The following is a 16,990-nucleotide window of genomic DNA, read 5'->3' on the forward strand; positions in this document are numbered from 1 at the left end:
ATCGAAAATAAAAGTATACAGAAAGAGGGGAATATGTGAGGAAGAGTTGGCAAACGGCCAACTCCCGACTGCCTTACTCTGGTTGTGTGATTTAAAGAAAGAGGTTGGTAGTTAACACAGGGAAACCTGAAGACACTGGTGACCTGGAAAACAGTTCGTTGCATTTCCTAATTCTGGGCTTATATTTGCTCCTTTGTCTACATTTTATTATTGAATGTCAACAAATAATAGAAAGGGTTAGTGAGTGCAGTTTTAAGAGCAACAGAGACCTCAGTTCAATTCAGGCCTGGATTTGACACTGGGGAAGTTTGACCCCATCATCTAGGTTCTATACCTTAGTTTCCTTAAACATAAATTGGTGTCCATTCTCATATCATGAGACTGCTGTGATGCTACTATAAGAAATATATGTTAAAAGACGATTGCAAAATATAGCACCCCGCAGACTATAATTGGGAGTTGAGTGATATGTGTTTTGGAAACAAAAAAATTGACAATTGAACAATGAGCATATAAAAAAGAGAAAACATTCTTTGAATAGGGACATTTCCTGATGGCAATACCAGTTCCCGTTGACTTATATTGTCTAATGTTTAGTGCACTAACATGCATTATTAGAATATGTTGAAATCTTAATTAAGCTTTCTCACTTGAAAAAATAATGAACAGAAATAATAACATCACATCAAAATTAAATGGGTCTGGAGAGATGGCTTGGCTGTGGAGTGCTTGTGCTTCTCCTTCAGAGGACCAGAGTTTGATTCCCAGCACCCATTTGGCTGGCTCACAACTGCCCCTAATTCCAGCTCCAGAGGATCTGGTGCCTCTGGCCCCCACAGTCATAGGTATTTATGTGCATATTACCCCCATCAAACACACACGTATAAAGTAAAACAAAATAAATACCAAAAGAAAAATTAAGTGTTGTGACTCATTATACAAATGAAAATATATGCAAGTATCAATCCAGAAAACTAAAAAATTATTTTTCCATCTTAGGATGAAAAAATAACATATTGAGATTTATAGTTATAACATAATGGTTCTGATCTTTCTTACTGTACGTGTTTATGACTTCTACTAATGTCAATATATATAAGAAAATAATCTGTTAATCTCAAACTATCTCTAAATTTAGTTTTTAAAAATAGATTCCTGCTGAAATATCACACTTCCCAGATTCCCTGGGCCAGGCAAGACAATTCCTGAAGGAAGGGACTACAAGAGGAACTGTAACATACAAGTGGTAGTCATTTCTGCCATCTTCTTCCTGTGGGAAGTTTCTCATCTGCCTGCCTGGCTCAAGGATCCCTGTGGCTGAGATGGTGACCCTTCTATGTGTCTACCAATCTTCCCTGTCCTGTTCCAGATCCATTACTCTTTCAGCCTTTCTCCTTTATGTCACCCACAGAAACCCAAAGGTCTTTGCCTGTACTCACCTTGAAAACTACTGTCCATTTTCTTTTGAAATCTAGTAGTATAATACATATTGTAAGACACGTAAACTCAAGATTTGAGTTAAACTCATTGATTCTAAAACTAATCTCCAATTCTGACACTGGAGTAGTCTAAATCAAGTCTATGCAGTTTGGGTTTTCCAAATGTCAGTGACATGGGTAAGAGCACAAGCTTATCATGCAGGAACACATTCTGGCTTTGAAATAATGTCTACTTTGTCCAAATAGGTAGTTTAATTTAATATACAAACAGTAAAATATCTTCATATCTTCTGGCACATAGAAATCTCAAATCATTTAACACAACACACAACAGGATGAAGGAAGTGATCAGACTTTGGTTTATTGTAAAATTTAGCAAAGTGTTTCATATAATCCCTGACCCCTCACTCTGAAAACAAAAGCAGAAACAATTATTGCTTATTTTCCTCCTCTACTTTGTCTGTGCTACTGTAAGAGAAGGGAGAAAGATTATTACAATAAATAAAAATAGAGATGTAACAGAGAAAAATAAATCAGTCTAGATGAGAAGTATTAGGAGCAACAGAAATTTCATTAAGCCGTTTAAAAATAAGCTTCTTTAAAAAGGTTGCCTTATTAAAATAAATCACACCAAAAATATAGCAGCAGAGAAGAAGGATACATACAAGTTAATTGCACATCAGTCCCATGCAAAAACGTGGATCATTAGCCAAAGCAGTAGTACTCAGAATCCAGCTTGGGATGCTTGTGCAGAGCTTGAGAGTCCTCTATGATGGAGCTGTCACTGAACTGATCCAAGTCTGAAGGGGTCTGATGGCCTGGTACATCATCTGCCAAAGTGTCCAGGTAGCTCCCTACCGAGATGCCATCCAGCCCATCACTGCCATCATGGAGGCTGTTGTAGCTGCCACGTAAGGAGGTGCTCTGACTCTCCAGCAAACTACACAGGCTGCCACTGAGACTGCTGCCTCGGCTGGTAATGGTGGCCTTTTCCTCAATCATCCACTTGATGGACTCGATGCTCTCATTGATGAGGAGCAATTGACGCATGAGCCTTACATCAGTGGCTCTGAGGTTAACCTATGACAGAGAGGGAAAGAAGAAAGACATGCTAGTTATTCTATACTCAAGAAAAATCTCAAATTCGCTCATAAACCACACACACACACACACACACACACACACACACACACACACACACACACACACGCACACACGTTTGTTTCATCCTTTTTGGAAATTATTGACTCCTAGTAGAAGTCAGAATCAAGAACTCACTTCTTGACATATGCATTAGGCTCCTAACTGCCTCCCCCAAAAACACCAAGAAAACAAAAAACAAACAAAAATCCATTGTATTTCTGACTCCAGTAAAGCTCCTTGAACACACCTATCAAATGCCAAGTTGTTTATTAAGAAATGCATTCTTTCTGGATTAACTTATGAATACTAATATGGAACTGGATGTGACAACCAAGAAAGTTAAGAAATCATTAGTCTTATAGATTCCTCTGCTTATTAAATGATAACATGCAACATTATGAAAAAATGAATTATTGATTCATTAGAAAAATCTAGTTACCCGGTACTGCAGGCATTATGATTTTCATCTTTCAAAGAGAACTAAAAACCACAGGGGAAAAAGTTAAGAATAAGTAGAAAATGGCAACCCTTCTAACTGCATCTACATGAACTCTAGACAATGCATTTGCTTGTAAGGGGAACCAAACCGGGTGGCAGGGACCTGGCTGGCCACAAGAGGGCCTTCTCACATTCATTACAGTTTTAAAAATAAATTCCCACTCTTCCCACTTGGGATAGAAACCCAAAAAGCCATGCTAATTCTCTCTATAAGACAGAGAGATCTTGAGATATGTAGGTTTCTAGACTTATCAAAGGCATCCATTCTTGGGTGACTCAAACCACAAACAGAAGCCTATTGTCATCAGAAAAGTGCTTTCATGCAAAAGGACTTCCTGCTGAGGAGTTAATCCATAACTGAAGGTGAACAGTGAATGTGTGAACAAACAGGGAGGGACAAAATCTCCTCTACCACAGAGCCGCTGGGAACAGTGCTAGGTGAATGGAGTGCTTGCCTATAGTGTTCTGGCTTCAAAGCTGATACATGGGCTGGAGAGATGGCTCAGCAGTTAAGAGCACTGACTGCTCTTCCAGAGATCCTGAGTTCAATTCCCAGCAACCACATGGTGGAATAAGAGTGCTTGCCTCTTATGGTGTGCTGAAGACAGCTACAGTGTACTTATATATAATAAATGAATAAATAAATCTTAAAAAAAAAAAACGCTGATACATAGTTACAGAGACAGGGGAAAAGAAAGAAGGAAGAAAGCTCCACTCTACAATACAATTTTCAAAAAATAATGAAAATATAAATGAAAAATTAGTAAGTACAAAGTACATTTTAAAATTCTCTAAGGTATTAAAGCAAGTTCTGCATCTTCTTAGTAAAAAGCATAAAGAATAAACCACGCAGACAGTAACAGGTTAAAATTAGTACTCTTTTTGGTGTTCTCAAACAGAAGGGGGTGAACTCAGTAAGTCTCAAACTTTTTTATTATTATTTTTATGCTGCTTCAAAAAATTTGCAATGACTATGACCAAGACGGAGCCTTTCTGCAAGTCTGTGTGTTCACATTTATCCACATACCTTATAAGTCATCAAGACAGAGTTCAAATTACAAATAATACAAGTATTTACAAATATCAACAGTGCACACATAGCTCCACAGATGAGCAAAGAAAACCAGTGGGTCAAACTCACACAAAATTTTTCAGTCAGCCACTGAAGCTGAAGAAATTTCCCATGCCACTACATGCACGGAGCAAGATCAATGTGATCTTTTCCCAGCCACTCTCTAAATGGACAATAGGTGCCTGTTCCCAGGTGCCTGTTTTGCCCATAAAAACACCTTGCCTTGGTTGAGCTCTGAGCATGAACTAGTGGACCATCACCGTTCATCATTTCTCCAAAGCTTCCTCACTCCTCTTGGTGGACTACTCCCAGCTTACTGACTCTAATCTCCCATGTTGATCCATGAAGCTTCTGTAGGACTTTACATTTCTATCTTACAACATTGCTGAATTTTGTGCCATCGCATAGTAGCACTGATTTGTCATATATATGACAAACATATGTGATTATATATTGCTCTTCTCAATTAAGTAAATAAGCCTCTTACGAAAGCCATTCTCACTGCCCTCCTATATTGTAAAGTCTTTCCCAAATACGTTTTAAATTTTTAGCCATATTTTAAAATCTTTGACATATCAGCTCTTAATTATTAATAAACTCAGACTTCCAGAAACTGTTGATACAATCAAGGGTTAATATGTACTAAAAATACATTTTCTGTCAGTAATTTTGGTCTTGTATAATGGTAGTATCTAATACTTTTTTTTAATTTAATTGATCAATAAAAAACAAACAAACAAACAAAAGGCAGACAATGAAGAAACAAGATTCTCTTGACCATGAAATGATTTAAGTAAGGAAATCTTTTACTGCAAAAAGCAAAACATTCAGTCTATTGAGTTATTGTTGGGGAAGGTGGGAGAAAGTAACAAGGTTATAACCTGTTGATGCAGATAATGATTATAGTTGTGTGTCTATCCCTTGTCCTACAGGACAGTAAGCAGTCTCTTCAGACTGCCAGATGTGCTGGGTTTTGTGATTGGCTACTGGTCTGTTCCAGGAGTTCTTGTCTGTTACCCGTGGCTTTCTTCCAGAACTAAGGTGTGGTTATGGTATTGATAAACCCTGGGAATATGAGCAATCCATCAAAAACTGAATCACAGTGCTTCTCCAATGGCTGCCACACCTTTTTCGTGCTGTGATTCATCTTGGTCCTAGCGAAGGTTGCAGAGCAGAGTAGCTTTACCACAGTGGCAGGAACCTGTGGTTCTCTCAGCTAGGGTTTTATAAGTACTGTGACTTTACTCTGTTGATACTGCCAGTTGGGGCCCTCCTCAAGCTCAAAGCTTCCACATTATCAGCACGTACAGCTCATATTCCTGATTAATCATGCCCAGTCCTCAAGCCCAGTTAGACTGAGTTTCATGACTATTATTTCCTGTACAATATTTATGACTCGTTGAAATCAATTTGCTTATTACTTGTGCCTAAAGGAGTTTCCGAGCACTAGCAACTTTGTCTGCCTAATTACCACTGCTTGCTAAGTCCTAGAGGAGTACTTGGCACATAGCATCTACTCTGACAAAATACGTTCAATGACCAGACATCAGCTATGCTGCAGAATGGACCCCTTCAGAAGACGACCTTTGTGGTAGGCTGGTGGTATAAGACTCGAAAGGAAGAAAAGTCATCAGGACGAAACAACCATAGGTCTGAAGCATTCCCAAGCAGATAATCCTATTTCTATTCATTCCCAGGACTCTGGCACTGAGTAACTCGTATAGACTCTCCCTACCTTAAGTCTAAGATAGCCTCCAAAAGGGAAGCGGACTTCAAGCTGTGAGTCACAGTGCACACATGATTCTGTTTGCTCAGTGGCGATAACTTGTCCTAGCACAGCACAGGTGTTCTGCAAACACCCAGTGAAAGGAATTGAACAAAGAGACCAAACAAACCTCGTCTCTGCTTCCCCAGTACAAGTGTCCTGACTGACTGATTCAAAGCGATGTCGGTATCTTCTCCTTTCTCTCCTCATTCCGCAAGTGCGATTCTGATCGTTACAATTCCTGCTGTGTGTTTTGCCTTCACACTGAGTCTTCCAACCCTCAGATTTGTGCCAAACATGTCTTTGGTCTCTGTGCTAAAACTTCCACGTCATTTCTGACAAATGATGAGCTGGGTTTATACCAAATTTGAATGACCAATGAGGGACCTAGAAAGATCAGTGGCTCCCAACAACACATTTTCCGAGGCCTGTTTTCTTCCAAATATTCCTTTTCAAAACAATTTTCATAATACATTTACTTACTAATGTATTTATCTGTGTAAAGGGTGGGAATTTATAGGTATCCTAGACATAAGTAAAAGTCATTCAAGGGTCTGACACACCATGTGGGTCTCAGGGATCAACATCAGGTTATTAGGCTTGGGAGAAAGCGTATTTACCAACATTTACCAGAGCCATCTTGCTGGCCCTGCATGATCCTTTTCCTCTGAAAGAATGCAAGTTATGAATTAGCATGATGGGAGTTCAAGGAAGAACACAGTCAAATTTTCAGTTAACCAAAGAACTGAGGGGGTTGAAGAGATGGTTCAGTGATAAATGGAACCGGCTGATCTTCCAAAGGACTAGAGTTAAATTTCCAACATCCACAGTGTGACCTAAAAATCATCTCTAACTCCAGTTCCAGGAGATCTGAAGGCACTGGGCCTGTAAGTGGTGCATGGACATTACATGCAGGCAAAACACCCATACACATAAACAAAAATAATTTGTTTTAAATCAGAGAATTAAAACTCAAGGTGGAACATGGTCCAAGGTCTAAGTCTGCCCACGACATAATCTCCCTGTGGTCTGAGGGTATACAAGTTGGTGCGTAGGATTTCCAATTCCCCAGAGTAAAGAAAAATCATGAGATTGTATTCATTTTTCTATGAGCTACGGGGCTCAATAGGAATGCCAAAGCGAGTTCTGTGAAACAAAGAGGAATCCTGTTCGCTAAGACTGAATTTAGCCCAAGCCTCATGTACTTGTCTCTGTTTCCCACCGAGGTTTCATTTCAGATATCACATTATAAGAAAACATTACTGTGCTCCTGTAAAATCCCAGCGTTTCTTTCCATTCTAACATATTCTTTTTCTTCCTTGAGATTGTGTGTTTAATAAATCATTTTTGCTATGAGGAAATCATATGGGCCAAACGAGACAGACAGTTGCTGCTGAATACTTTCACCATGAAGTGTAGCTAGCAAAAAGCTTGCAGCTAAACACTGAAATTCGAAGCCAGCATGAATTTTACTTGGCTTACCAGAAACTGTGTGATAATAAAAATCTGGACTCTCACCATTTAATAAAAAATAAAATTATGTTCTAGGTTATAAGGTAAAAACACTTGCTGCGCAAAGCTTATAACCTGATTTCCATCCCTGATCTCTTTGCAGAAGGAAATAGCTAACTCCTGAAAGTTGCCTCTGTTTCCCCCAGGCATGCTGTGGCACACGCAAGCCTTTACTGACATATATGCACCATACAAATGCACCCACAAAATAATATTAAGTAAAAAACGGTATGCTTCCCTTGGAACATAAATATATTTTTTATTAAATGGTGCCACCCTTTATTTAAAAAACTACTCTTTATATTAATCAACATGCACATGAGCGGCTGAATGTATCTTACAAATAGGGGAATTTCTCCTGTTGTCTGGTCATCCTGGAGGACTGGGTAAGACACCGCTCATAAAGTCCTTTATATTTTCACCCTTTTATATACTAATGGCAAGTTGATTGAACAAATAAAGCCTGCCGTCCCCAGTTACATCATCCTACTATAAAACCCATGATATAAATCCCAAATGTCCTGAGAGGTACAATACAAATTAAGAAAAGTTTTATGCAAGCCCATCATTAAATTCATAGGACAAAGAGAAGAGGTTAGATAAGCCTTTTAATGTAATGCTCTCCTCCTAGTTTCCAGCCAAGAAAATGATACACATTTGCTTCTTTTTCCCTCCCAGTTACAGCAACAGAAAGTATTTGCTTCTGGACAAAGCTCTTATAGTCATATTTATCTCCCACTTTTTACCTTACTTAATTTTACATATATTTAAATTTTAAATACTAGCTGGAATGATATTGGAAAGGTGCCTGGACTATTGCCTTTTCTGTATCTTAGCTTTGTTTATTTGTGGTCTTAGTTAGGACTGCCATCATTGTGATAAAATGCCAAGACCAAAAATAACTTGGGGAGGAAAGGGTTAAGTTCATCTTACACGCTCACATCATCGTTCACTAACAATGGAAGTCAGGACAAGAATCTAGAAGAAGCAGGAACTGACGCAGAGGCCATGGGAGATTGTTTCTTACAGGTTTGTTCCTCATGAATTGCTTCCTCTTATAGACTCCAGGACCCATACTCCAGGGGTGTGATCACCCACAATGGGCTTGGTATAGATATTTTTTGATTGTGGTTGGTTTTCTTATCCAAAATGACTCTAGCTTATGTCAAATTCACATAAAATTATCCATGGCATGCACATCCCCACTGTGTAACCTCCTAGTGTACACTTCTGTTCCTTCTCCAAACTCATCACATACCCATTTGATGATCGCAGGAGAATCTCTGCTTACTCATACTTGAATTCTCCAGAAGTTTTATTGATAGCTATATAACACAGCATATATATACATCTGCCTTTCTCAGCAGATCCACAAGGACACTGCTGTCTCCCCTTAGTCTGAGAAGTCGCTAGATGTCATTTCTATTAGCTGACGTTTCATTAGAACCTTCAGGAGAAAAGCCTTCACTACATACACCTTTCTCATTTGGCTCAAAATTTAGAGCAAAAATTGTTTTTAACTGAAAAAGGAGGGGTTAATTTTTATATCAGTCAACTTTGCCATCCCTCATGTGTGTTGCTCACTGGTAGAAGTGAACAGTTTGCTCTTCTCCCAGAGCCTTGGGGCTGAGTAACTACCCCTATGATTGTATTACTGACAAAAACCAGTCATCAAGCAGCTGGCCAAGGATACTTTCAATGACACAGAAAGCTAGTTTGGTTATTTAAAAGAGGTACCTGTGACTGCAGAATCTGCAACCAGTTCCAGCGTGAAGCTAGTGGATGTGTACTGATCAGTGCCCTCTCAATGAGTCTTCTGATTACTAAAGTGAGTTACACAGCCTTTCTTCCTTATCCTATCAGGTACAGTCTAATGGACTGAAAGTCAACTTTACCTATTCATGTCTGAAGTTTAATTGAGGCTAATGCAGCAGCAGACTGAAAATTACCCAAGCCAAGATTTCTTTAGAGTGAGTTAGCAAACATTCACCAGAGAGAAGCTGGTCCACAGAGAGCATATATCAGAAGTATGTCCACTGACATAAATATTCTGCATAGCTATCTTTTCGAAGTAGACCTTAAAGCAGTATTTTCAGATGAGGTTCAGGTCATAGTACTGTGTTTCTCTGTTATATGTAGGCTATGTTCTAAGAGGAGGATGCAGGGCCATATAATGCCAAGTGTTCAAAAGCCAAATCACTAGCCAATACATGGAAACATTTACACCTATTTACTGGGAGACCCAATGTTTTATTGTGCTGCCTAGTTCTATGTCAACCTGTCATAAGCTAAAGTTATGTGAAAGTACAGAAACGCAACTGAGAAAACTCTTCCATAAGATCCTGCTATAAGGCATTTTATTAATTAGTGATTGATGGGGAGAGTCCGTCCCACGGTGGTCCTTGATTCTATAAGAAATGCTGAATGCATTTGTCCATGGTCTGTGCAATGTGGAAGTGCAAAAAGAACATCTTGTGTATTTTATGGATGCATTGCCTATCAATTAAAAAGCCTATCACCTACAGCTTAGGCAGGAAATGGAGCTGGGACACCCAGGAGGAGAGAGAATTCTGGGATAGAGCCAGGTACAGAAGATTCTGGGAAGATGTGACAAGACAGTTACATGATATCTTAACACAGCCACATGGCAGAATACAGGCTAGAATAAATGGGATCGTTTAAGTTATAACTAGTCAGCGAAGAGTTCAGCTACATGACCAAGGTATTTGTAAACACATTTTGAGTTGAAGTCTTATTTCTGGGAACATGGAGCTTGAAGGAAGAACCAGGGCCTAACTTCTACATGGAATTGTAAGCCAAATAAATCCTGCGCCCCCTACAAGTTGCTTTTGGTCATGGTGTTTCATCACATCAATGAAACAGTGACTAACATCCTACCACTCTGTTGAAATAACTGAGGTATTAAGGTTTATTTTGCCTCGTGGTTTCACATAGCACACTTGGAGGATGTGGCAGAATAATACTTCACAGAGAGATGCATATGAAGGAGGCCTATTTAAGTAGAGATGGTTGAGAAAGAGAGGCTGGGATCCCAGTAGCAAGACATACCGCCCAGTGAGTCAACATCCGTCTAGAAGGCTGTACATGTTTAAATGTTTCCAGTTCCCAGTTCTGTCACAAAGTTAAAAATCAAGCCAAGTACACATGGGCCTTTGGAGAACCAAACCCAAACTCTACCATATAAATGAATGCAAAATAAATTGGGCTAACATGAAAAATGTGTGATACCATTTCAGTAACATATAAAGTACCTTTTGTTATAAACTCCTTATAACCAACTGATTCTCAAGAAATGCCTTATTCATTCTTTCTGAAGTCTTGGATGTATGGCAACCTACACAGATAGAATTGCTTGCATTTCACTGACTTTTCTTAATAATTGTTTATCATTAAATATGGCAGTTACCTGTGGTTACACTTTCTCAAGTACAAATTATGTTCATTAAAAGTGAAACCTCTGTGAGCTTTACACTTATGTTACTGGTCTATCAATGTCAGCAATTTCTTTGGTGAATTATATAACTGGTTTCGGATATGCATTATTTTATTTTGCTTTTCACTCTTAGTAAAGTAACAGGGACATTTCAAAATGTATTTAATTTGAATTTTATGTGTATAGATTTTTTGTCTGCATGTACACCTATGCACTACTTACATCCTGGGTGCCTTCAGTGTTACAGATGGTTGACAGCTTCTATGTGGGTTCTGGGAAATGAACAATGTGCTCTAGAAGACCAGCCAATGTTCTTAGTCATCGAGCCATGTCTCCAGCCAACAGGGACATTTCAAAGTTTAGTCTTCAGTGTTAAAATAGTCTCTCGACTTTTTAAAGTCTGAAATCAATTAATTAAAATCCAAGGATTTATTTATAGTGTTTTCCACTTTCTGTGTATGAATTCATCTATCAGCCAGTTTGAAGTTAGCAATGTGACAACAGCAAACATGATTGACCAAGTGTTCAGAAAAAAATCATACACAGTGTTTTCATGTCTTAGATATAAACAGAAAAGAATCATGGGAACTTCATGTGAGTACTAATTTTAAATCATTTCGACTCTGTCTCCAACTCCTCTAATATCCCTGTGCCCTACCATCTCAAAATTATGTTTTCTTATTCTTTATTAATGTTGCGTGCGCGCACGCACACATACACACACACACACACACACACACACACACACACACACACACACACAAACTCTCTGAGTCCTGAGTCCATTTAGTGTTTGTATTACTGTTAAGGGCTGACCACTTGGGATTAGATAACATATCAAGGGCCTCTTCTCGGGGAAAGCTTATCCTTCCTCTCAGCCACTAACTGCTTATAGCTCTTCATCTACCTTATAGAGCCTGATGAGCTTCCACTAGGCATGTTGCCATGCTAACCAATCTTTCCACATTTTAGGTCTTATTTAGATAACCAGATTATTGAGATCCATGGGTGCAGCTTTCCTCTAAGACACTTGCTGCAATATTATAACTAAAAGTCAAAAAACAGTAAAATCATGAAGATGTAGTTGAATATCATTGTGAATAATACTGATTTTTAGGTTTGCATACATAACTAAAGTTTTAATAGTGACTCCCAAAGCTTTTGAAGTTTTAATAAGTAGCTAATGTATCCTAATACGTGTTGGTTTTTAGAACCACTGGGATCATACAGACAAAGGCTTTACCTAACCTATTATATTTTGTAATGAGTACATTTAGGGACTTATATTTTATACCTTAGGGCTGGGATATCTCTCTCTCTCGCTCTCTCTCTCTCTCTCTCTCTCTCACACACACACACACACACATATATATATATATATATATATATATATATATAATAAAATGTACCTTGTCTTTCCCACTAAATATAATTTGAGATAAATGTAAAACAGTGAAATTATTGTCAAGGAAGACAATAGGTACTACATGTCTATCATCCAGATATTTGACAGGCTGAGGCTGCTACCTGAGTTACATAGGAAGACACTGACTCAAATGTTAAGATGTCTTTTATGGAAATTGTCCAGTTCTACGTGTAGATTATTGGATCTGTTGGAACATGAAGTAAATGGGACAGCATAATTAAAGTGTTGAAATTCAGTTATGCATTTATATGCTTGTACTGAAGTGATCTAGTGGCTATATTTCTAAAATATGTTCAACACTTTGGTGTTTTGGTAGGTAGAATCAAATAAATCCAGGCAATAAAAGGCATTTACCATTATAATTAATATGCATAGTATACAGTTGTTGAAGAATAAGTGTTGTCAAAGAAATAGGGCTATAATCTTCTGCTTTCTAGTTAGCTTCTTTAAAGTCTTAACATTGCCTTTACACTCATTTATTTTATAATTGTATGTATATGAGTGCTTTACCTGTATTTATTTCCGTGTACCATGTGCATGGCTGGTGTCAGATCCCCTGGGAAGAGTTAAAAACAGCTGTGAACCAGCCACCATGTGAATACTGGGGATTAAATCCAGGTCCTCTACAAGAGCAGCAAGTCCTCTTAGGCACTGAGCCAGCTCTCCAGCCACCTCTTCATTTTCTTCATGCCATCCACCATTCTATCTTTTGGTCTCAGTTCTCATGTCCTCTGCATCTTCCTTATTTCTCCAATTCTAGTCTCAGCCTGAAAACAGCATCAAGTCATGCGTGCTCTAGTCACCTTTGCTTTTCACCTATTTGTTGAATAAGGGAAAGGGAATTGTCCAGAAAACTGATCTTAAAATTGAGAAAACAGTTTCTGCAACAGAATAAACTGAATGGACCCTACTCATAGGGAAGGGCTCTCCAACTATGAGGTCAGATGCTATTAACTTGACACAACCTCAACCCAACTGGTTGATGGACCTCTGGCACGGGGAAGGTTATCTTGATTAAGATAACTGAGGTGGAAAGCCCTGCCCATTGTGCTGATCATACCCTGGGCTGTGGATCTTGGGCTGAAATAAAGTCAAGAATGTGAACTGAGCCACACCATGCATTTGTTGTTCTGTGCTCCTTGACAGCAGTGAGCCAGTTCTGGCATGCTCCTGTCCTGGGACTTCCTGGATAGGGTGGACCATAACCTAGAACTATATATGAGCAAAATAACCCTTTACTCCCTCGAGCTGCTTTATTCAGTAAATTTTATCACAAGAGAAAATAAAGACAGCAAGCTTGGACATATACATCAGTCTCCTGAGAATTGTGCTAAAATACAAATTTTGTTTACTAGTTCCATGATGCTGCATTTCAAGCAAGCACTCAGTTCATACTAACTCATAGGAAGCCTGGAGCATATATCTCAATCATTCCCTCTCCCGATCAATAGCCCTGGTCGTCCTTATCATTCTCTATAGATCTGGCCTGTGGCCTGGTTTCTAAAGAGTAGCATGGCAACCCATCTGATAAAAGTTCCAAAGAGCATGGCTCCTGTGTGAAGAAAGCCCTCTTCCCAGCTGTAAACAGCCCTACTCTGAGCTCCACATAGTAAGTAATTGAGCTCCAGGCAATAGCTAGGACAGTGGAAAGATCTGTCCACCACCACAGAACCTCAGTGAGCCTTTGAAGCAAATTGTTCCAAAATTCAGCCTTGAGAAGACCGCAGCTCCTACTCCAACCGCACCTTACACCTTAATGGGTGCTGTGAGAATTTGTGAGTCACAGGCACTCAATGAAAATATACCCAGACCCCTGACTCACAGAAACTCTGAAACAGTGTGCTTTTTTTGATGCTACTGAGTTTGGGGGCCCATGAATCACTAATAAATAGACGGTGTGATAATCTGACCACACTTTGATTAGCAAGGGCCTGGAAGTGTTTCAGCTTCAGGATAATTTGAGAGAATGTCAGACCTGTGTGTCTATGGGATGCTACTCTTCTAATAACTAACAATTCGGTGTTTAACAAATAAGTAAGTAGTTAAGTACTTACAAGGTCAATATTTAACTAGCTATCCAGATTTCCAACAGGGCAAACATTCTTCACCAGAGCACGCTGTTTATTGCACTGAGGAGTGATAGTGGCAGAAAGGTTTGATAATTGATGGCACAGTGGAGACACTCCGTAGCGATCACTCACATCATAGTCCTCATATCATAGTCCTGAGGGTGAATGAAAAGTCACCCTGACCAGCAGATCTAAATGCACATCACAACAGTCAGGTACAGTGTGGTCAGGAGTTTGGAGGTGCCCATGCATCTGTTGCCATGACAACCGTCATATATCCACGTGCCCACCATCGCCTGCAGGCGAAGCTTAAACAAAATGCTAACAGTATGGACATTTCAATATTTCCAATTTTCTTCTATCACAATTTTTCTTTTCGAAATGGTTCATTTAATTGGAAAGTGCACTTTGAGTTGGCCTCAAAAGAGAAAAAAAAAAAGGAAGGTACATAAGATGGGAATAAAAGTTTCCTGTTGAGTAGCCTCCTATAAACCAGATTTTTCATATGTTAATCCATTTTCTTTATAATGGATCCACATAGTAGAACGATCCTTTTGCATAGGGAATATAACTGAGCCAGTGACATCTCACCATGATACTCCTTTTCGACGACTGCTAGTGATTTGGCCCCATCTAACATCCTTTACGGTACGAGAGCATCAGCCTGGTCTGATTTCCATACAAATGCTGGCCAAGTATTTTGGGAGATTTCAAGTAGAACCCTCCAGATCAGGGCAGTGATCGACACCTCATTGGGTGGAAGCAATGAATGGAAGAGCAGCTCCCAACATTCACTGCAGGACATTGACCGACTGCTCTAGTGATTTCTTCAGTCTCCGCTATTAAAAAGTTTTAGGATACTAAAAAAGTATATCATTTATTATAAGCTTCATGTGCCATATACTTAGGTTGCTGCCTTAAATATCAATTTGTAGATAAGTATGTCACACACACACACACACACACACACACACACACACACACACACACACACACACACACACAGAATGCTGAAGCTGATCATTTTCATCATGGTTCCCAATCTGACAAGTAACATGCTGGTCTTCACAATAAGAAAATAGCTGGACAAACTGCAGGTCAACAATTGGAATAAGCAGAGAACTGAGGTCACAAGGCAAACTGTGGCCTGGGACACAGGTTAGTAAAATCATTATGTATAGAAACAGAAGTCCAGAAGCACAAGTTTGTCAGTAGCAATGTTTAAAGGACAATTTGTGAGTTGCTAAGGTTCAGTGGCCTCTGCTTGTGAGTTAGGCATGGTCTCCAGACCTCCACACTTTACAGTTTCACCTCTGGGAGTCCTGCTGCCTTCTCATGATCGCTGGGGTTTCTGGCAGACGAAACACTCTGAAGTACATACTCCAGACTTTCCTGGTCTCCTGGAGCAGATCTCACTGTAAAGGAGATTGTTTTACAGAGACTAACAAAAGTAGGTTTTCCTAAAGCATAACCTAGCTGAGAGAAGGAAACCATTCAAGTGAGGTTCAGTACAGAACACTGTGCCATAGTCCACCATCCCAGCAACCTAGATACTCCTACATAACCTGGGGTTAAGTGGGAAAGTGCTTCTGACCCTAGTTAAGATTGTCTAAGAAAAGTGAGGGATACGAGAGTAGCCAAGAGGAAGTTTTAGACTGTGACACCCACAGCTAGAAACAACAGTAAACAAAATCTAACTCTGACTCAGGCTATTACTTAATGGCCTCCTAACTCAGCTCTTTTTTCACACCCAACAGTCACAGAAAGTCAGAGAAAATTCTAGAAACAGTCCAGAACAGCATAAAAAGCCAAGTGAGAAGGGGGAAATCAATACTGTCAAAGGACATTGCATATTGACAGCATTACCCTTAAATATCGAAGGAGAGCCAGGATGAAGCTCAGTAAAGTATGGAGTGTTCTTCCTTCCCTCAAGCTGCACTGCCTGGAAATGTCTTCGCAGTCTAGGTTGAGACAACTGGTCTCTTCCACAACCCACTGGCAATATACCACTTAGACTTCGGTTGTTGATTCAAATAGCATGGCATAGTTGAATAACAGCCAAAGGGGCACTCTTTTTGTTTGTGTGTGTGTTTGTTTGTTTTTTAAAGAGCTAATAAGAAGCTTAACATTAGCATTATGGATAGACTGGGTGTGTGACACACTCTTAATATCCATAGAGCTAGCTGAGGGATTTGTCACTCAAAGTGAAGAACTTCACCATCGAGAAATAAACTCCATTACTTTATTGTTTGTTCTCTGGGGCTATCAGAAAAGATTGAAAATAATTTACTATGATCTTTTTTACCATAAATTTATAAACTTCCTTGGAAAATCACATCTTATCTAAACATATTTCATAATCTTATCCACCACTTGAAAATGTTTAAAATTTCAACATATCCTCAATAATATGCTAAAATAGCTTAAGGTTATGGCCTGGTAGTCTATGGGCTTTTTCCTCACATAATTAACTATTTATTCCCTATTTTGCTCAGACCTGGGATGTTTTAACTGAACCTGAAAATGTGTGTCTCACCTGGTTTGAGTCCCACTGCCAGTGTGTGTGTGTATGTGTGTGTGTGTGTGTGTGTGTCACTACATGTACTGTGTTG

At 39.2% G+C, this 16,990-nt stretch overlaps 1 protein-coding gene across 1 annotated transcript in view; it reads right to left on the reverse strand.

Annotated features, from left to right (window-relative positions):
* Positions 1-1,775: 1,775 nt before the first annotated feature.
* Positions 1,776-16,990, reverse strand: part of Lurap1l (leucine rich adaptor protein 1 like) — a 40,605-nt gene continuing 25,390 nt past the window's right edge. The window contains exon 2 of the mRNA XM_032902450.1: positions 1,776-2,519. Coding sequence (XP_032758341.1) covers positions 2,145-2,519 — 375 coding nt within the window. The 3' untranslated portion in view covers positions 1,776-2,144. The remainder of the gene's footprint in view (positions 2,520-16,990) is intronic.

This window comes from Rattus rattus, chromosome 1 (assembly GCF_011064425.1).
Source record: "Rattus rattus isolate New Zealand chromosome 1, Rrattus_CSIRO_v1, whole genome shotgun sequence".
In the NCBI taxonomy this organism is placed as follows: Eukaryota; Metazoa; Chordata; class Mammalia; order Rodentia; family Muridae; genus Rattus; species Rattus rattus.